General features: G+C 46.3%; 2 protein-coding genes across 9 annotated transcripts; both read left to right on the top strand.

The window, feature by feature from the left end:
- The first annotated feature begins 23 nt into the window (after positions 1-23).
- MED22 (mediator complex subunit 22) lies at positions 24-12,020 on the top strand. 8 transcript variants are annotated; one of them, XM_077836243.1, is made up of 6 exons: positions 24-119; positions 822-1,007; positions 1,529-1,671; positions 3,331-3,411; positions 4,048-4,256; positions 11,727-12,020. In XM_077836243.1, the coding sequence occupies exons 3-6, from the start codon at positions 1,549-1,551 to the stop codon at positions 11,800-11,802; spliced, it is 489 nt and encodes a 162-aa protein (XP_077692369.1). In that variant the 5' UTR covers positions 24-119; positions 822-1,007; positions 1,529-1,548; the 3' UTR covers positions 11,803-12,020. The 8 variants fall into 8 exon arrangements, with proteins under 8 accessions (XP_077692369.1, XP_077692368.1, XP_077692365.1 ...); XM_077836242.1 differs by lacking the exon at positions 11,727-12,020 and adding an exon at positions 9,280-10,563; XM_077836239.1 differs by lacking the exon at positions 11,727-12,020 and adding an exon at positions 9,274-10,563 and having other exon boundaries at positions 25-119.
- Positions 12,021-13,026: 1,006 nt separating this feature from the next.
- On the top strand, positions 13,027-18,910 carry SURF6 (surfeit 6). Its single transcript, XM_077836049.1, has 5 exons — positions 13,027-13,086; positions 13,741-14,012; positions 14,771-15,025; positions 17,344-17,429; positions 18,129-18,910. The coding sequence occupies exons 2-5, from the start codon at positions 13,919-13,921 to the stop codon at positions 18,804-18,806; spliced, it is 1,113 nt and encodes a 370-aa protein (XP_077692175.1). The 5' UTR covers positions 13,027-13,086; positions 13,741-13,918; the 3' UTR covers positions 18,807-18,910.
- Positions 18,911-20,228: the final 1,318 nt, after the last annotated feature.

Below are 20,228 nucleotides of genomic sequence, written 5' to 3'. Positions count from 1 at the left end.
GTAGAGACTGGACTCAGGAGATGTTCTTGTGGTGACCCCTATATTGGATGCAAATAAAGAACCATGGTCTATTTAATTAGGGGCATTTTAGGGAAACCCTGTTTCCCTGAGCAAAGCAGGTATTTTTCTCTCAAAGGTGTATTTCTTCTACTCAGTTTACTATTTAAAATGGTCAGGCGAGGTCCCTTAAAATAAAGGGGCAAGTGGTCACTCTGTGTTGTTCCTTGTCTGTTGGAAGTGAATGGGGACGTTGCTATTAATGCATTACATTCCACAGCATGAACCAGACACGAATGCAAAGCTTAAAAAAGTTTTGCACCAGTTTCCCCCACCCCTGCTCAACTAGAGTTGGGCCATTTGGAAAGGGGCCTGTTTATGCTAAGACAGGAGCTGGTACCTTTTGTCGGTGGCTCTGTCTTGTGCTCAAGACAAGCTTTAATAATAATAAATAAAGTCTCACTAGCTCTTCTGGCTAGAAATTCTTCGAGAAATGACAAATGGAGGGATATCTGCCGGACCCTTCAGACAGCCCAGCTTAAATGCTATAGGCCGATGCTTTCAAGGCTGCTTAAGTGGGGGGAGGGGGGGAGAAGAGAGAGAAAGGGTCCTTCCAAGTGATAAAGGTTTGGAGCAATTCTGCAGCTTCCCCCTTGCATGCACGTCCTTAAAGCATGTGAGGGGTGCCTTTTTAAAGAGCAGGGACTGCAGACATTCTAGTGTCTGACCAAGCCGCAAGTCAGGGACGGGGAGATAGACAGACAGACACCCACACCCCTACTGCGGCTTTAAAAAATGTGCTCGCTCAACTCTACTTGAAACAGGTCCTAAGCCGGGGCAAAGGACTGGCGTCTGCAGCAGCCAACCACCGGCGAAGAGGCGGCCAATCTAGGGGAGGCGGGCGTGCTGATGGCCAGCGGGGCTTGCTCGCCGCGAAGCCCGGGCTGAGAGCAGCCGTGCTCGGGGCAGGTGGCGCCCAGGAGCGGGCAATGCCCTGCGTCGCTCGCTGGGTGAGTGAAGCAGAGCCTGCAGCACGCACTGCCGGCCGTGGCTGTTTCGAGGGAGGGTGCCGGTGGATGGATCCCTGCTAGAGGGCTGCAAGTTCATGCCCAGCCCTGCCTGCAGGGCGAACGCTCACTCCAGCAATCAGGGAGGCTACTAGGTACCAGAGGGCTTGGCTAGGGGGACCTTCTTTCCCGTCCCCAGGGAGCTGGTTTGCCGAGGATGCTGCCTGGAAATAGCTGTGGTGGACCCCTATAACGTCTCCCTGCGGCCCCTGACAGTAACTATTGGCCTAGGCGGATCTTTTGTTTAAATTGTTGTGTAGATTTAAGACTGCAGAGCGGCCCAGTGCTGCTCTTGTTGGTCAGTGGGAGTAGAATTGCAGCCCTTACTGGTTAGGGTAGGGAGAAGAGATGGGCTTAGTGGGGTTTTGACGCCTAGTAAAATTAGGAGTTTCACAGGAAGTATTTAGATATGCTGGTGTAATGTTGGGCTGGCTTGTAACAGGCTCTCTCTTCCTGCCTTTCAGTTACAATCTAATTTAACACAATGTCACAACAACGAGTCCTGCCTCAAAGTAAAGAGACCCTCCTACAGTCCTACAACAAGAGGCTGAAAGATGACATCAAGTCAATCATGGATAACTTCACAGAGATCATCAAGACTGCTAAGGTGGGTATTTGAAAGAAGGTCAATGAAGTCAATACCTATTTAGTAGCAGTCAGAGCAAGGCATGGGTATAGAAGTCTATCCCAGAGCCCATTCAAATTTTATTTCCATTAGTTAGAAGAACCCTCTAATCCTAGACAAGGGAACAAGTGTCTGTACATAACAGACACAAGAGTGTTAAGTCTTATGTAAAGATGGATTTTTTAAAACAAACATTCTCTCCCTTTCCATAGTTAGATTTTAGGCAAGCTATCTGAGAAGAGTAAGTTTTCTGTACTACTTAAAGGAACAAATTTCCTCTACTAACATCACATTTAACAACTATATATCAAAACACTCTTACCCCAGATGTATACATCCTGGAGATGACTCCTAATAACCTTCAGCTTGGAGCACCTTCACAGTTGTGGGGTCCCTAAATCTTGGTCAACTTGCTTTGTCACTACAAAATCAGTGTATCTATATTTCTTCCTCCTTTTTACTTAGACTTGTTAACCACTCTCCCAGCCTATAATATATAGAACAATCCTCGGGCCTGTGACCAACTAGAATAGTCCCCACCTTCTTACACCAGCTTCCTCATGTAAAACACCTGTGGGTGAGGCAAAGGCCAATTAGCTACTCTGGAAAAGGCAACACATTGCAGATGGGGATTTTCTGACAGCACTAAACAAAAGAATAGATCTGTTAATCCTGAAAATAGCTGTAGATAATCAGCAAACTTCTGATCTGACTCCTTGTTTTCTAACGAACTAATAGAGACTAATTAGCTCTCTCACTGAAATCTAGAGCAGAGGTGGCTCAGTTTGAGTGCTGGGGAAAAGTGATCCTTGTCTATAATTTTTTGAGGTGCTTTGGGATCCCTTTGGATGAAAGGCACCATAAAAATGGAAGATTATAATTTAGGCCCTGATCTTCCAGTCGGTGGGACTATCTGCATCCTAATTATGCATTTGTAGGACTAGATCCTAAGGTAACATGGGTTGAAATATAAACATAGATCCAATAATTTTGTTCAGAATGATCGTTACACTGATCTGAAGGCTAGAAATACCAATCCAGCTCACAGGAAAAGGCTGCATTTGAAAATTAACCAGTGAGATGTAGGTGGCTCATAGAGATTCAGCAGCTGAAGCTTTCACTTCCTGGAGTCAAATTCTGCATTTATGCATCTATTCTGCATCTACACCAAGCTTAGCCTTATTCTTCAATGAGGCTTTAATAGCTTTGCAAGGGGTGAGGGGAGGTTGATGCCAAATTTGGCCTCCTGAGTTTTCAACAGTTCTTTTTAGCAGGTTACTAGTGAACAGCTGCAAATTATGCTACTCAGTTTTCAAACAAACAGTCCAATCAAACAAGCTGGAAGTGCTGGAAAATCAATGGTGGGAAGAATCCAAGAAGACAGTCCAAGGAAAACAGAGAGGCGAACATTGTTCTGCACAGCAATTGATTAACATGAGGGAAGAGATGGGAGCTCAACAAATGGTGCACTCTTAACTCTGATCCTACCAAAAGCATCTGCTAGATGGGATCAGGGACATAAGCCCCTTTTATATGTGGTTTGAACTGAAACAAGATATTCTTTTAAGTAATAACCTCTTCTGGGATGCAGGAATATTGGGTGAGCTGAAGACACATGGTTTTTTTTAAATTGATTTTTAGATTGAAGATGAAACCCAAGTCTCTCGAGCAACCCAGAGTGAGCAGGACAACTATGAGATGCACGTCAGAGCTGCCAATATAGTAAGTACAGCTTGTGTGCCAAGCCGGCGTGCTGCATAGCGGATCTTGTATGTTCTGTGCTCTGTTACAGACAGCATCCATGAGAAGCACTCAGAATACTAATGTCAATTACTGCCAGAGGTGTAATCCTCACTGGGTGGCTTTCCCAGTGCAAAGGAAGGGAGTGATTTTTCTGTTTCCTCTGGATTTCTCTTTCGGTCCCAACCCAAAGCTACCAACTTTCACTTTTAGAGCTGCCCAGTTTTAACTGGTGAGGCCCCTGACTAAAATCCTACTCCTGGCTTGCAATGTTAATACCTTCTTTTGCCTTTGGTTGGTGACAAAACATACAGTTCTGGGTTTATACTACTGAAGGCTGTGCTTGCCTGTGAAACAAAAGAACATCATTGTTTGTGCATAGAGTGCCAGAAGGCTGCATAGTACCCATGGTGTGCATGGACAACTGTATTGTGCTAATGCATTCTTGTCTGGTACTGCAGGCTTTTGGCTAGCATTTTAGCCAAGTTGCTCCCATGTTGCAAAGTCTGGTATCAGGGGGCTGAGGGAGCAGCCCAGCAGACCATGTTGCAGAGCCATGGTAAAGGACCCCAAAGTCACTTTGTGTCCGTTTGCTTAATATTTTATCCACCTTGCAAGGTCCGAGCTGGCGAATCCCTGATGAAGCTTGTGTCTGACCTGAAGCAGTTCTTGATTCTCAATGACTTCCCCTCCGTGAACGAAGCCATTAACCAGCGTAACCAGCAGCTGCGGAGCGTGCAGGAAGAGTGTGACAAGAAGCTGATCTCGCTGAGGGATGAGATTTCCATTGACCTGTATGAACTAGAAGAAGAATATTACTCTTCCAGGTACAAATAGGGCCATGGACTCCCATGTACTAACAAGCCTCCTCTTGTCTCCAGCCCTTTCTGAGAAACAGGATAGGAGAGCAGATTGTCCTTAAGACACAAGCCTAAATGGATATTTCCCCTTAAAATTCACACCTGTTTTTAATTAGATCAAACTTGTCTTCTGCAACCTAAAACAAGCTATCGAGATGCTAAGCAGTCAGGCTGATATGGGGCAGAGCCTCTTTGTGTGCCAGTTCTTTCACAAGTGTCTTAAACTACATAACATGCCTATTCCTTGTAGCTCACCCCCACCAACTGTCTGAAATCTGTTTAAAATGAACTAAAGGGACATCATCAAGTAGCTTAGAATCAACATTTTTCTATCTCTAGCAGGGTGAGAGGGTTGGTGGTTTTTTGTAAAAACTTACCACTAATGTATCTTTTGTGAAATCTATTTAAAGACTTTCAATAGAACATAGGTTCTGGTGGATACAACTTTTTTTCCCTCCTAATATTGTTGCAACCCCCAATATGGCTAGTTAATGAGGTCCAGTAAATGAAAGTGACCAGAATCCGATCTGAAAGGGACTGGTTTGGTTGCACTGTCCAAGGTCAGTGAAATGCAACAAATTCTAATAATTATAAGCCACATCTAAACACCACAGACAAGTTAATCAACAGCATAAATGGTAAAAAGCAAACTAGCTCTTTAAACTTCTTTCACTTTTAATAAGCTTTGATAAGATGATTTTTTTTTAATTTTCTTATTTTTTAATTCCCTAAAATGTTTAGTGGTAGCTACAGATGCTCAGTTCAACTGGAATTTAGAAAATCAGGCCATAATTTACTGGTAATGCAGGTATTTTAGAAATAAAAGTTAGCCCAACAGTGTCCCTTTAAAATTGATGCATTATTTTAAGAAAATTTACCTTTCATAGCTGGGAAAAGGAGAGCAACAATTATAAAAAGATGTCTTAGGACAGTGAGAGGCCCACTAAATATTTTGGAGATGAGTGGAAAAGAAGTTGAGTAGGGTTACACAATGCTGACTGATCTAAGCAAAAATTCTGGTCTTAACTGGGGTCAGGACTTTATTATTTCATAACTTGATTGGACAGCAAAGCAGTCGATGTTGTCTAACAGGGGTGTGTGCAGTTATGGTGACCCAAATGTGAGCCTGTGATGTGTGTATGTGGTATTGTAACCAGACACTCTGGCATGTACACTTGTGGTTCTAAAATGGTTATTTTAATCTTTGGACCAATGGGTTCTGACCATGCTAGTGTGGTCTTTTATCTACCTAGCTCTGAAACTGCACTAAGCAATCATTCCTAGCAGAACTACTGTCTAAGCAGGAGTGGCGGGGGGGGGGAGGTTGTCCCTTCCCTCCCCCCGTTGTACCAAATCAATCCACTCTTCTGTTTCTAATATGAAGTGCTCGTTTGGTGAGAAATCTTGCCTAGAATATAGAGCTATGCTCTCTTTAATGACGCCTCATGTCCTGTAGCTGCACCTAGTGTTTTATCCGCTGGTCCTTGAGCACTTATTTCCTTTTCCTTCATGTGCCATCGGCTACAGGTTTTAACCGATCTTTATATCTGCACCAAAGAAACATGTGAGTGTTTAAATAGAAACAACAAGTGGCTTATTCAAAGTACTTTTATAAATGGTCATAAGGATTTTTTTTAACAGAATTTTACTGTCTGATGTGGAGAAAGGGGTTTCTATTTTGTATTAAAGCACACATGGCTGTAGGATGTTAATTGTGTTTAAACGGCTGTAAAGACTCAGTGTGTACCTGGAGAGGGCGACATGAAACTCATTCTGAGAGCTCAGCTGGGGGTCAGTAGCTGTCAGCTCCTTGTGCTGCCTAGGATCAAGCATATCATTTTGTGCTATAGTGGCCTGATCCTGCTCTCACTTAAATTGATGGGAGCTTTGCAGTTGACTTCAGTGGGAACAGGACAGTAGGATTCCACACAACCACCATTCCAAATTGCTCTCTCAATCTCTGGTTTCCATTGGGGGATTTTCACCATCCCCAATAGTTAGAGCTTTAGAGTTTAACACTTGAAATACTGTTGTTTCCTGGCATCCCTTTGGGTGAAGCTGCAGAGCACTGCGTTCTCTGCACCCAGTCTGTTAGCCTCCGGCTGGTCCCTATGTATTGCTAGGGCCCAAAAGTCCTTGTGCAGACAAAACTCCTGTTGACTTCACTGCTTGTCTGTGAGAGGACTATAGAATTAGACTCTGTGCTTTTGGGTAGGTGTCACCTGGAAGGGCATGTTCTCACTCCCATCACGGTAGCAGGGGTTTGGGAGACACTCTTGCCCCATATACTGGTAAATACTGCGTGTCCGTAGGGTTTTTGCTAGTAAATATTGACTTCATGAGGAAACTTGCGAGCCAAGAATCTTTCAAAGCAACTCATGTGCTTTTGTGTTCTAGGCAGGTGCCTTCCCACACAGTCCCAATAGTGTGCCCTGGGAGAGCATTTAACATCTCCTTTGGGTTCACATCCAGCCAAGCCTCAGGGTTCTCTCCACTGGGAGGCTGGATGGTGCCTTGCAGAGCCCCATAGCAACTATGAACTTTGGGTTACTGACTGGAGAGCTGTAGTGTAAATTTTGAGGTCTCTATAATTTGGAGGGAAGGGGGGGGTCAGGGAGGGAGAAGAAGGAGAGATGCCCACTTCCTTTCCAGAGCTGCATTCTACCCGGATGCTAGGCTGAAGAGTTCTTAGTAGTCCTCCAGTGTGAGGTATGCTGGACACCAGACCCTAGTGCTCTGGGATCCGGTCCTGAGGGGCTGAGATCCAGGAGTAAGGGAGAGAAATGGTTGGTGGATTCAGGACTAATTAGGCCCCAGTCCTGCAGTCCTTCATGCATACCTCAGTGGCAGCTTTGTTTTGCATAGTCACTGCAGGATGTGATGCTAAGCCTTCATACCTCAATGAAGGGACCTCGCTTGGTAATAGTGCAAAAGCTCCAGATGCTAAGCCCCCACCCCTCTTCTCTAGCAAGCCCAGCGGGGCAACTGCTGGGAAAGAGATGACTTGGCATTGAGTGAATTCTCTGTAACCGCCAAAAACCAAGTGTCTAAAATCAGTGACCTCCTCATGTGCTTATTCCCCGAAGATGTAGCTCCGTGCACTCCAGCTTGCCTTCTCCAGCCACTTGTGGCTGGAGCTCTGAATTCCTGGTCCACCATTCCCGTCTCTTTGAGAGCATGGCTTGATGACTGGAGGGTGGGTTTGGAGTTCAACCTGTTAGACACATCTCTTCAGTTCAAAGTGTTTAGTCTCTTTTTATATATATATATATATATATATATATATATATATATATATATATATATATATATATTTTGCTCTTAAAATATTTCCCAAAAATCTCTATTTGAGTCTATTAATGGTAAAACAAACCCAAGGGGTCCAGTGGTTTTCTTGGTTCTGTTTTATTTATTTTGAACACAAGCTACTTCCTGTTCCAGCACTCACTTCGGTCTCTGGGTGTCTCTTGCATGGGCAGCTCCTTCCTCTCTTTCAGCATTTTTTCCTCTATTTTTATTTTGGTTTATAGCCTTGCCACTGTGCATCCGCCTCAAACTTCAGAGCAGGAGCTAGGGCAACAAAGGGACAAGAGATAGCCACTGACTTAGGAACACAGGATTTGCCATAACTGTTCACCTTACTGGTCCACCTAATCTTATACCCTGCAGTGGTCAACCACTGTCGCCTGCTTTTTCAGAGGAGCTGAGCACACACAATTCCTGTTGAAGTTAATGGGAACTGCAGGTGATCAACACCTTTGAAAGTCTGGCCAAAGATGCTGCAGAAGAAGGCATAAATCTCCCATAAATCTTTCCCAATCTTGTAATGCTGGAGATGGGGGAGGGGAGGTTTCCTGACCCCTACAGTGATCCTGCAGCATGAGACTCAATTGTCCTTTTCTTAGCACATAACTTTTGTAGCTATTAGTCATAACACTAGAGTAGGGGAGAAGGGGATAGAGACTTTGGGGTTTTTTGGTTCTTAACAAAAAGAATGGAGTGATGATCTTACAAATACAGACCTTCAAACAATTCAGTGACAATCTAGTAATGCTCCTTGAAAGAACTTAAAGTACATTTTTTGGTGGGGTCGGGGGAGGTTGTTTGTTTTTTGCCCCATGGTAGATCAAGAATAACCCTGATTCTAAACACTTACAGCCCAAACTTTTAAAAACTTTTAGACCTGGGTTTGAGAGGTGTAGAGTATTCACAGCTCCAAGCACCTGGAGTTGTGAGCACACTCTGCTTTTCTAAAAACTCAGGATGAGATGTCTTAAGTTGGGCACCCAAAATCACTAATGAAATTAGGGCCGAAGGGCCTGATTCTCCTCTTGGTTGGTTCCTGATCCAACTCTCAGTGAAATTGTTAGGGATGAAACCCTGGCCCCGCTTACGTGAATGGGAGTTTTGCCATTGACTTTAAGGAGGCTGGGATTTTGCCTCAGGTGTCTTTCCTTTGACTTGAATGGGAATTAGAGTGGGAGCACACGCCAGTTTCAGACTGGAGTAACCCCACTGGCTTCAATGAAAGGACTCCTGACCCTTCCCAGGGCAGTGAGATCACACACCAGCCTGAGTCCTGTTAGGGAACATCAGTGTCATGAGACTCGTGATAAAATTATGATCCACAAACATGATGTCCATGTATCAGGGGGTAGCCGTTTTAGTCTGTATCCACAAAAACAACGAGGAGTCCGGTGGCACCTTAAAGACTAACAGATTTATTTGGGCATAAGCTTTCGTGGGTAAAAAATTCATCTGAAGAAGTGGGGATTTTTACCCACGAAAGCTTATGCCCAAATGAATATGTTAGTCTTTAAGGCGTCACCGGACTCCTCATTGTTATTATGTCCACGGATGCTTTTGCCATTTTCTTAACACTTTGCTTCTGTCTTGCTTTCTCTCCCCGCCTCTTTTTTTCCCCCCCTCCGCTCTCTGATTGCACCTCCTGTCTCTCCTTACTGGGGTGGCTTGTTCTGGAAAGCTACAGTCTATGTGACACCAATGATCTTCCTCTGTGCGAAGCCTACTGGAGAGAAGACCCTGCCGTGCTTTCCCCCGAAGGCCTCTCCATGCCTCTGGCAGCTGCCACGGCAGAGCAGAGCACTACAGCCCCTCAGAGCTCAACCCCATCGCACCCTCACGTGAACGGGCACGGGGCAGGCCCAATGGAGCACTCCTGAAGAGGATGCCGTGCCCGCTGAGCACACTCAAACCAGTGGTGCTGAGCTGCTGGAGTCTTCCCAGCTGCTGAATTGGGCCAACTTTCTCCCACTGCCGGAATAGCATACTGTAGCTGTGTTTGCAGGTCAGCTGCTGCCGTTCACTGGATATCAGCAGTGTCTTCTTCACCTCTTGAGCCGCGCCCGTGAAAGTGTTCCCATAGGGATATGGTAGAAGTAATAGGCCAACAGGAAATTGACTGCGGTAGCAACTTTGAGCTAGGATTTGTCTGATGTTACCACATGATGGCTACATGTAGAGACCATTAGGAGCATGGAGTTTGTTTCCATGTGAATCCCGGGTTGGGAACATGTTGTTGCGCTGTGCAGGAATCTAGTGTATTCTGGTTCTGAATAGGAAATTTGAGTCAAGGTTTGGGGTGGGTTTTTTTAGTATTTATTTCTTCCTAAGACTCAAGTTAACCAACATTGGGGTGCTTCCTATATCAGTATTCTCAGCCTCTTCCTCTTCTGGGGTGGCACTAAAATGACTTCTGCTGTAGTTTACAAGAATAATAACCTCCTCAGTACTTGTATATAACACTCTTCACCCTCAAGGTGCTCTGCAAACTTGAATCCTTGTGCTCGGAAACTACTGAGATGGGAGAGCTAAAACTACCTGGACTCCCCAGAACACCCCTGCCACAGACATAAATACTATTCCCATTGAAGTGCAAGGGAAACTGAGGCAGCAGTGCAGTGACTTGCCCAAGGCTATAGTTGGAGGCAGTGTCAGCGCCAGGATTAGAATTAAGGACTCTCTGGCTCCCAAGTGGGTGTTCTCTCATAGCCTGAGACCACTGCAAACTGCTTCCTCCTTTCAGGCATTTAAGCTAATTCTACTTGTATAATTGAAAGAAAGTATTTGAAATGGGATGTAACCATTAGATCAATGTCCAATCATTGTTGAACTACTGGTGTACCCAGAATGCAATTAAGTCCCTGGTCAGTATTCTACTGTAGCTTCACTCGTCTCTGTGGGGTTGTTTTTCCCCCCACTCCATTTGTTTTGTAAGTAGATGGCTGAATAAAACTAACTTTGTTTTGTATAATTTTTAAAGTGTGTGTTTTCAGCTGCAAGGGGCGGATGACGTGAGCATCTTGTGTGTGTATGTAGTGGGAAGAGCATTTCCCAAAATGTTCAAAGCAAATATGAACCACTCCAGCTCCTCTTCCTGCTGATACTGAAGTTGGGCTATGTAGAAGAGTTGATTATTGCTGAGCTGAAATGTACAAGGTGAAACAGGAGGTCCATGGGGCTTGTCTGGGGAGCTGCCTAGGGGCTTTCTCAAACGTTGCTATGCTTTCTCACCTACATCACAGGCCAGTGCTTTGACTCAGTCTAGATGTTACATCTCGGGGTCACAGGTGTAAAATCTTTGTTGCGAAAGCCTGGCAAAATGCAGAACATTAGCATCTAATTTGTCACCTCTCAGATAGACCCTATGGACACTTCACGCACCTCACATCTTGCTATGAAAAACTAAGGCTGAGATTTCCAAGAAGAGTTAGGCACCCTGCTCCCACTGAAAGGCACCTATGAATCCTAACCCACTGAGGCCCCACTAAAAATCCCAACCGAAAAGATCACTGTCCAAAATAATTCCTGGGGAGGATTCCCTGTACCAACCTCATGTAGTGCTCTTAATATGAACACTGCTTTAGTGCCATTAATCCAACTAAAATGTCAAATAAGGCTACTGTGGTCTTTGCTAACTGGGAGAGTAACTTCTATTCTAACACGATTTTTATTTTACTTCTAAAGACCAGTAAAGCTGCATTGCGAGTGCTACCCTAACAAGTCCTTACCAGAAAGTCCTTTCCTCTCTCCCTTCGTCACAAGGAAAAATACTGTTAGGGATGCAATTTTGCAATCCTTACTCAAGCTAATGTTCCACGAACGTTAACCTGTGTTGAGTGTGAATATGTGGACTAGAGGAGCAGGACTTACAGCTTGGGGACTCAAAACCATATAGAAATACTCTTGCACAGTGATTAATCAACTGTGCCCACTGCAGTGTTTACAGTACTTTATTAATAAAAGATAAACATGGTATGTTATCTTGTACACAATGCATTAGGTCATCTGTAAACTACAGGTGCACTTCCTGGACGGATATAGCAGGATTCTCTACTGCGGCATTGTACAAAGAGTTAATATTAGTTACATATTTGCTCTATGCTTATTTATTGTTGCTAACTCTCATGATTTTAGCACAGGTTCCATGATAGTTGGTGTTTTTTTCTCAAAGCCCAAGTTCCTGGAGTCATGTGATTTTATGAGCATCTGAGCTTCCACTAAAAAGAAAAAGTTTCTACTGTGAAAACGTGATCCCGTTCAGTCAACCCTACAGTCAACCCTAAAGACTCAGAAACACAAAAGCAACTACAAAACACCTGAAGTATATTTTTTTTTAAAATCTCATGATTTTTGTACATTTCAAGTTGTCGGTATTGTGTTAAGTACATTAAAATCAGGATGTGTGTGTTCTGTTTAAAATATTTCAGAATAAATAACACCCAGGGCAGTTTAAACAAGATTAAGGGCAAGGTTGTTTCCACAATCCCCACCTATCTTAGTCAATTTACATTTGCATAATTGCATCCTGCCTCCCTAAAATTTCTTGTGTAGTTTCAATTCACTGCCTGGCCTAACTGAAGGATGACCAGATAGCCAATGTGAAAAATCAGGACACCTTTTTTTCAGGGGACCGATATAATTGCATATATAAGACAAAGTTCCTACTATTGGTATGGTCCCGATAACACTGGGACGTCTGTTCGCCTTACCTAACTGCTATGTTGTGTTCTAAACTGTTCAGCGTCAGCTGTTCCATCCTAGAAGTGGCTGAATTTTGGTGGCTGGGCAATGAACCTGTAAGTTAGTTAGCCTCTAAGGCGCCACAAGTCCTCCTTTTCTTTTTGCGGACACAGACCAACACGGCTGCTCCTCTGAAGCCAGAAATAAAGCAGGAGCTCCTGGTGTGGACACAAGTCTGGAATAAAAATTACTTTATTCGGGAATAATTCACTCACCCAGCAGAATAATGATGATGGGATAAAAGTGGCTTTATTCTGGAATACTGTCGGCAGCGGAGGAGCTACGCCAGCGAGTGGCAGTTTGTAGACAAGGGGACAGAGAAATCTCTGGGACACGTACAAAGAGTCTCTCCCTCTCACACACACACACGCAGAACTGGTTTAATTTGGACGCAGCTGCAACAGAAGGGAGCCGGCAGAGGGGTTTACAAATTCAGCTTTAAGGCGGGCACGGCAGTGCCGAGGGAGCAAGGCGGGGGCGGGGGATCGCTGGGGAGCTGCGTGCGACCGGCTGTAGGCACAGCCTGGCCCAGCTGCCTGCAACACCCCCCCCACGCTGCGGCGATGCAACGAGCGCGCGCCGCAGGGCCCCGGGGCAGGCCAGGCAGCCCCACCCCGAGCCCGGCTTCCCCCGCGGGCCCCGCCCCTCGCCGCCTCCGCCAATGGGAAGCGAGGGTGCGCTCTGCGTTCGGCTAGCGCTGCCTGCCCGGCCATGTGGGGCCCTGGCTCGGCTGGCAGGCGGAGGTGGCGCGCGGGTGAGGCTGCTAGGGTCCCTCCACGGTCAGGGGGCGCCTAGGACCCCCCGCCCCCATTGCCCCCTCCCCCAGGAACCCCCTTCCCTCATCACCCCTCCCCCTGTGCCCCCCATTGTCCCCTCCCAGGAACCCCCTTCCCCCTGTACCCCCCATTGCCCCCTCCCCCAGGAACCCCCTTCCCCCTGTGCCCCCCATTGCCCCCTCCCCCAGGAACCCCCTTCCCCCTGTGCCCCCATTGCCCCCTTCCCCAGGAACCCCCTTCCCCATCACCCTTCCCCCTGTGCCCCCATTGCCCCCTCCCCCAGGAACCCCCTTCCCCCATCACCCCTCCCCCTGTGCCCCCTCCCTCCCCGCTGACCCCCGCCCACCCCCGTAGCCCCCTCTACTGTCCCGACCCCCGCCCACTCCCCGTGTCCCCGTCTACTGTCTGCACCCCACCCCTGTAGCCCCCTCTATTGCCCCTCCCTTCCTCCCCGCTGTCCCCCCTTTCTCCTGCAGCTCTCTCCCCCAATTCTCCCTCCCTCCCTCCTCTTCTGTGTTGCCCCTGCAGTTATAAAGTTGCTACCCAAGTCCACGTTATTTAATGCAAAAAGAGAAATGTAACAACGCCCCTTGTCATTCTCTCATTAACCAGCTTTTTTTTTCAACATCTAGGGCAAGGAGATGGATGTTGCAGCCCTCTGGACTTCATTTGGTGCTGGTGGCCCTGCTCCAAGGACGGACACGTGTGTGGAGCGCATCATCGCTTGAATTGAGCCGCTCTTAGTTCTGGGGCACTACTGTGTAGATTCTCCTGTATTTTATTGCTGTTGCTGGGTGACCTGGATTAGACATGGCTAGTCTGGCCACCAAAGACTCATACCTGCAGAGTTTAGCTAAGAAAATTTGTGTGCAGCAGGTCCAGGAGCCACGGAAAAGAACGTTTGGTATTATTTCTATTTGCCCTGTGCAATGAGACTCCATTTCTTGATGCTAATTTCTGATCTCTAGAAACCCTGTCTTGTAGCATGGTTTTCTTAGTAGGGTTATTAGGCCCTTTGATCTGGTGTGTAAGACTTGGTAGGTAAAAATCAAACCATACTATAATGTGGGCCCTGATCCTGCAAACATTTAAGCACATGTGTATCCACTCATTATACTCCACCCCTGAACATCGCCATTATATGAACAACATATCCCCATATCTCAATGTCTGTACTTTGACCCGTTAACCTTTTACCCCAATCGGGGATATTACAGATTATGTATTCCTTACGCCACCTGATCCTAAACCGAATTTTGCACTCCTTGATAATCTGCACCTTATTCCCTGATAACCAGAAACTTCTATGCTTAAACTCTGTACTGTTTTATTTTATTTTAATATCATCTTAATACAGTTACTCACATGATTAGCTCCCTTGACTGCTATGCAGCTGTTTATGTGCATAAAATTATACACATTTAAATAGTTGCTGGACCAGGGATGTAGGATACAACTGGGCTGTAGCTGGGTTCTCCTAATGTCTGTCATTTTAACGTAGATAAAATCTAAATCCCATAACTAAAGAGAGGTTTATGTCTGCATTAAAATTAGATGCAGAATGTTGCTGGGTCCCTAATTTTCAGTAATATGTGGTTGGTGAGGGGGACAGTCAAGAAATAGCTGTCCTATTACTTTCTAAACCTTTCCTGTGCCTTTCAGCTTCCAAGCGAGCTGGGTCTGGAGATGCTAGCAGCGAGCCGAAGAAAAAGAAGAGAAAGAAACCCAGAAAGCAAACTGAGAAGGCAAATTCCCCTCCAGCTAAGCAGGCAGCACCCAGTACCAGCAAATCTTCTCCAGCTAAGCAGGCAGTACCTAATCTTAACACATCTACTCCAGCCAAACTGACAGCACCCAATGGGAGCAGATCCACTCCAACTGGAACAGCAGTGAGCAAAACTGAGAACGGAACCACAGGTGAGAGGGCTCAAATGGCGGATTTACAGGCTAAATATGTCTTGAGCCAAGCCATGTCTTTCTTCCTTCCCCATGCCAACAAACTGGGACTGGGAAGACTGTTCAGAGTCTCTAAGCACGAGTATTGAGTTTGTCCTTTGCTAAGATCAGACTGCAAACTGGCTCTGAAACTGAGGTTCAAGACAAGCAAATTGTAATGTTGCAGCTGGGTACACTTACTGGAGATGTGCAAAGGAGAGTTGTCTGTAACTGCAGGGGGGAAAAAAGAGACTCTGTTGGTTCAGATCTAATCTAATTTTGTTGAAGCTTTTTGTAAATCCTAAAATTGACAAATATTTCCATGAATATTTAAAAATCTAAATTCCAACACAAACAGTTGTTCTTAAACTAATAAACACTCAATTGTAGGGCTTGCCGCCTAACTGTCCCAGCACCTGTAGGGCTCTAGACAAAATGGAAACTGATTAACTGATTTTTCATTGTCCCAGTTGGGAGAAATGAAATATGGATCATGTGTTGTACAGCAGGTTGGTTTAATGGACTGAACCACTACTGTGGAATAACTAGATTCCTTGCAGCAGGGGTGGCCATCCTGAGTCTGAGAAGGAGCCAGAATATACCAATGTACATTGACAAATAGCCACAGTAATACGTCAGCAGCCCCACTGATCAGCGCCTCCCCCTCCCTCCCTGCACCTCCCTGATCAGCTGTTTTGTGGCATGCTGGAGGGGGGGAGGAGCAAGGGGACAGGACGGGGCGGAAAGGGGTGGAGTGGGGGCTGGGCCTGTGGCAGAGCCAGGGGTTGAGCAGTGAGCGCCCCCCGGCACATTGAAATGTTGGCGCCTGTAGCTTCAGCCCTGGAGTCGGTGCCTAGACAAGGAGCCGCAATATTAACTTCTGAAGAGCCGCAGGTTGGCCACCCCTGCCCTGGAGCCATGGTTTTGATCTTAATAGGGTAGAACTCAGCCCTTGTTCTTTGCAGCTATGTCATTTTGAGTTCTGTGTTTGGGGATCTTCTGGAAGAGATCTTTTAAGGGGAAAAAAAAACCCATACAATTCTTTCTGCGTGGAGCAGATATTTAGCTTAAATTTTCCTTTTCTGCAGTCCTTTGTAGCATGTAGTATAGCTGCCTTTCCCTGGTACACTGAATATATTTAGTCTGCAAAACCCTTAGAAATCCTTCAGCAGAATATACAATATTTTTCTCATTAAATGTTCTTATAGAAGTGAAGATTGTGTGTGTGTGCGTGTGCATGTGAGACCCAGCTTCACAAGGTGGTTAGTAGGGGGTTTTCTGGAAACATAAATCCCTTAAATCACCGCTTCTCAATCTCTTCATATTGTGGATCGCTTCGTCAACTAGCAATTGTCACGTGGCTGACACCCCTGCCAGTCCCCACTTACTCTGCAGCAACTAGAGTGCTTGGTCACCTGAAAAAGTAATTTTTCACACATTGCTAAGGAGAGAGGCTGAAAATAAACTCACTCTAATTAGATCGCTATGGCTGCTTGGTTCTTTGTTTCCACTGCCTGGGAGTATGACTTCTCCTTTACAGGCACCCTGGAATCTCCCCAAGCAGCAAGAGCTGTAAGCAGCTCTGATCTCCCTAGGTCACTCTGCAGCTGCTTCACCAATGTCAGAGGCAACTTCCTGAACCACAGTTGGAAATGCCACCCTAATGTATTGAGGAGTTGGGGTATGTCTGCACTACAGCTGCACAGCTATGGTGCCGCAGCTATGCCACTGTGAAGCTGTAGCGTAGATGATGTAGTTAATCAACCTCTCCGAGAGGTGGTGCCTAGATCAAGGGCAGAATTCTTCTGTTGACCTAGCTGTATCTATAGTGAGGGTTAATATAAAGTTTTTCACAGCCCTGAGCAGTGTAGCTAGGTCAATCAAATTTTTAGGCATAAAGCAGGCCTGTGTTTGAAAAGGTGTGTTTCATATGAATAGAGAGGAGAGTCTTTGTAATTTCCCCCCCACACACCCCCTTTTCAGTCTTCAGTGAAAAGGCTTTTGTCTGGATTTAGACATTCCCCCGTAGTGTTTGCAAGTGTGATAGCTCAGAGCTGCACTAAAGGCATGAGAGAGAAACTGACCAGCTGCTGGATGGTGCTAAAACATTCTTCTGGGCTCAACCACCTTGAATAGTGTTAGGGATGGAGGGGAGGAAATTCTAAAGAAATGTTCCTTTCTAAGGAAAGTGCGTCTTGCATTTCCTTCCTGGGTCCCACTGGAAACTGTCAAAGATCTTTCCAGTGTGACTAGTGCCTTATTCTAAGTGAATTACTTCATTCTCCCACTCTTTTTACCAGGTGGAAAAAGTGATCCCGGTTCGTTTTCTGCTGTGAATATCTTGCGTCAGAGGTTACATGAGAAGATGCAAGAAGTCTCTGGTCAGGTAAGGGCGTTAGCCACACATTGGATAGGTTTGTTGGTCACTTTTTTTCTCCCCCCTGCAGTGCAGCTTGTTGCTGGGAGACTGGGACTGGGTGGCCACCCTGCAATATCCAGAGCTTGCTAAGTGACCTGTGAAGGGAATTCATTCTCATTGAAGATGATGTGTTTGGGGCTGTCTCCTGGGGTACACTCCTCTTGATGTCACTCAGGGTTCTGTGCATGAGTTGAAGGTAGTGTATGGCCCAGAGTGACTAGGGAAACTAGATAGACCTCTTTGACAGCCAGTTCATACACACCAGTCTTGGAGGAGAACATCTACCCGACCAGAGGAAGGGCACTGTGGTGGGAATCTCATGAGAGGTGAAACGGCTCCAGAATCAAGAGCTAAGGAAACCCCAAGGTCTGTGGACTCCACGTAGTCTGAGGTCAGGGACAGTAAGGGAGAAGCTCATTCACAAATGTATGAAGGATGGAGGTTAGGAGAGTCCCGGAAGGCTGAGATCTAGCAGGATTTGGGAGTTCTGGGCGCCCAGCACCTCTGAAAGTCAGGCCCATAACTTGGATTGTCCTGTGATAGATGGTAAATGTTTAAGGTGTTTGAGAAATGTAAATCAAGGGAGTTGTGGTCATCTCTGCTGTAAAATCTAAATTCTGTACAACCCCTTTACAGCCTCTCTTTCTCTTCTGGCCTGTCCTTTAGGGTGGCACTAAAGAGCTATCACCAGCTGTGCTGGAGAAGAGGCGCCGAAGGAAGTATGAGAAGGAGAGAAAGAGGCGCCGGAGAAAGGAGCTGAAGATGAAGGAGAAAATGGAGAAGAAGGGAGCCCAGGAGGCAGCTGCAGCTGTGGAGCCGCAGCAAGCAAAGGAGGAGAACAAGGTTGGAATCATCTTCAACCAGGTCAAAGTCTGTGAGGAGGAGGAGCTGAGCAAGACAGAGAAGAAGAGAGAGAAGAGGAAGAGAGTGAAGGGAAACCTCACTCCTCTGACAGGCAAGAACTACAAGCAGCTGCTGAGCAGGCTGGAAGCCCGGAAGAGCAAACTGGAGGAGCTGAAGGACAAGGACCAAAAGAAAGCCATGGAGCTGGAAAATAAGATGAAATGGACCAACGTCCTTTACAAGGCAGAAGGCGTCAAGATCCGCGATGATGAGGAGCGTCTGAAGGCTGCCCTGAAGCGCAAGGAGAAGCGCAAGGCCCAGCGCCAGAAGCAGTGGGAGAAGAGGACGGAGCACGTGGTAGAGAAGATGCAGCAGCGGCAGGACAAGCGGCGTAAGAACATCCAGAAGAAGAAGGTGGCCAAGGTGGAGCACAGGAAGGACAAGGCCCGGAAGAAGGGTCGCATCCTGCCAGAGGACTTGGAGAAAGCTGGTGTGAAATGAGACTAGGGCTTCCAGTGTTGGTGGCCTGGAAATGGACACTCAGCCTGTGTTCATGGAGCTTATTGTGGGATCTCTTAATAAACTGTTTTACAAAACTGCTCTGATACCTGCGCCTGGTGCCATTTATCCTGTAGCCACCCAAACGCATATTTAGGCACCTATGGATGTGGCCTGATTTTTTCAGGGGTGCTGAGTGTTGGGCCTGGGTTTGGTTTACTTGGCTGCTTAATGTTAAGTTTGGAAGATGGGGGCCCTACTTCTTCTAACTTCATGATGCCCAAAATGGAATGTTTGTATTCCAGGTATCCGCTGACTAGCTCTCATTTCTCTCAGATTGCAACTGTTTATCCCTGTGGGGGAAAATCCGTGGCATCTCTCGTTCATTATCACTTAGTCTGTAGCATGTTAGCGCATCTAAAATTGCATAGAATCTGATACAGGCTTTTGAGGTTTGGCTCAGCCCCCTTAATGCCTTCCGTGGGGGGCATGGATCAGCGTTCACTTCACGCTCCCCATCAGTACGCAGCCTGGAGAAGCTAATGATCCAACCAGCAGACCAATTTTGATGATGGTGCCCGGCCCCCTGCCAGCTGAGGCACATTGCACATATGCAAAGATGATGCCTTACACACACAACCCGGTCTTTCTAACTTTATTCATCAGCTGCAGGTCTCCACGCACACCCCCTTCCCCTATTTCCAGTCCTGAGCTCAGGGTGAAGTTCATTTTTGATTCTGCCCTTCAGTGCCAAAAGGGGCTCTTACAAATTGTGAACTAAATGGCAAGGAAGGAAAGAGCTGTGTGTAGCGCCATGCTCTTAAAGAGCACCGCAACATGTTCCCTGGTAGCCACTCTCTGGCCACAGACACCAGAGCTGGAGCACAGGGTTTCCATATGGCAATGCAGAGACAGAGTTCTGTTTTCTGTTGTACCAGCGCAAATCTATTTTCTGTAAAGAACAGGAGTGGAACTTCCATGATCATTCAAATTGCCAAGTTTGGGGGGGGCGTCCTGTTAACCTGATCTTTATGGGCTGATTTATTATAGGCTTGCAAATAATCTGACCGGAAAATACTTAGGTTCTTGTCCTGAAATCAGGTTACAGAATTAGAGAACATGGAGAGTTCAGTACTTTGTCCGGCTCCTTGGGATGTGTGGCAAAAGACATTCACACTGAGGACAAAGCCAGGCTCTAGAGATTTTTATTAAAATAAAGGAATTATCAACACTCCAAACCATCCAGCCACAAAGCACTAGTACAGTTCTGTAGACTCTTGTGGTGTCATCCCGTTACCAAGCTACTTAAGCTAGCATACACACATCCTTCCTTGGGGACCTGGGAGTGGGAGACAAAGGACCAGCCTCATCTCTGGCATGCCTGATAAATTCAGTGGTCCAGGTTCCTCAAGCCTGAGATGGTGG

The sequence above is a fragment of the Eretmochelys imbricata genome, chromosome 16 (genome assembly GCF_965152235.1).
Source record: "Eretmochelys imbricata isolate rEreImb1 chromosome 16, rEreImb1.hap1, whole genome shotgun sequence".
Classification (NCBI taxonomy): Eukaryota; Metazoa; Chordata; order Testudines; family Cheloniidae; genus Eretmochelys; species Eretmochelys imbricata.
The sequence above is the reverse complement of the archived record's forward strand: the minus strand, read 5'-3'. Positions and strand labels throughout refer to the sequence as shown.